The 812-nt window shown below is 55.3% G+C and overlaps 1 protein-coding gene across 1 annotated transcript; it reads left to right on the top strand.

The window, feature by feature from the left end:
- BESB_065910 (dense granule protein GRA7) lies at positions 1-531 on the top strand (the record flags this gene model as incomplete). The annotated part of the gene is made up of 1 exon (XM_029364984.1): positions 1-531. One exon carries the CDS (start codon positions 1-3, stop codon positions 529-531), a length of 531 nt encoding a protein of 176 aa, XP_029218567.1.
- Between the last annotated feature and the right edge of the window lie 281 nt (positions 532-812).

Below are 812 nucleotides of genomic sequence, written 5' to 3' on the forward strand. Positions count from 1 at the left end.
ATGCCAGGGTTTTGCCAGGAAGAATTCAGAGACTATGGGGATACACAAGGACATTCCGACGGTGATACTGATGAGAGAGGTCAGCACGGGACCTCTACAGACGAGATGGACGAGGACACCGAAGACGCTGGTGTTGTGGAAGAGCACGCTTCAGTCAGGAAGCCTATAGTGCGGTCCCAGTCGACAGAGAAGGGCAGTCTGTTTTCGAAAATCTACCTGCCTCTCCTCGGTGCTGCCGGTTCATTCGCCCTGTCATCTGTGGCTTTGCCAGAGCTGACGGAAGAGCAGGAGAATGCTGAGGCGCCTCTGTCGGTAAGACAGAACGTGCAAGTCGCTGTGGGTTTCGGTGCGCTGGCGGCAGCGCTTTCTCTCTTCGGGGTCAGTGCGTATAGGACGGGGAAATACTTTCTGAGGCGACGGGGTCAGAAGGGCGCCGTTGCTGGAGACGTCTCCTCTCTGGAGGAGACGGACGCATTCGGACCCTCTGCAGGCGATCAGGGATCTGTTGAAGGGGGCGACGCGGAGCAGTAGCTGCTCACCGTTTGGTCGGATACAGCATGGGTAATTGCAGGATGGGTAATTGCTAGTAGCCGATTTATGGGGATCTCTCTTTGGCACAGAGTCGCCTCGAGGCGGCAACAAAGAAAATCTGGCAAACTTGAGCATGCCAGATTGTGTGAGGAAACACCAGTGTTCCTTACTTGGGTAGAGTCGGGGGGGCTGGGGGGAAACAGATCCAGCGGCAGCCTTGCAACAGTTTCCATTATTGTTTAACCGTAAGTTGGCGCGTGCGAAGGTAGTAGATACATGGT

This window comes from Besnoitia besnoiti, chromosome VI, assembly GCF_002563875.1.
Source record: "Besnoitia besnoiti strain Bb-Ger1 chromosome VI, whole genome shotgun sequence".
Lineage (NCBI taxonomy): Eukaryota > Apicomplexa > Conoidasida > Eucoccidiorida > Sarcocystidae > Besnoitia > Besnoitia besnoiti.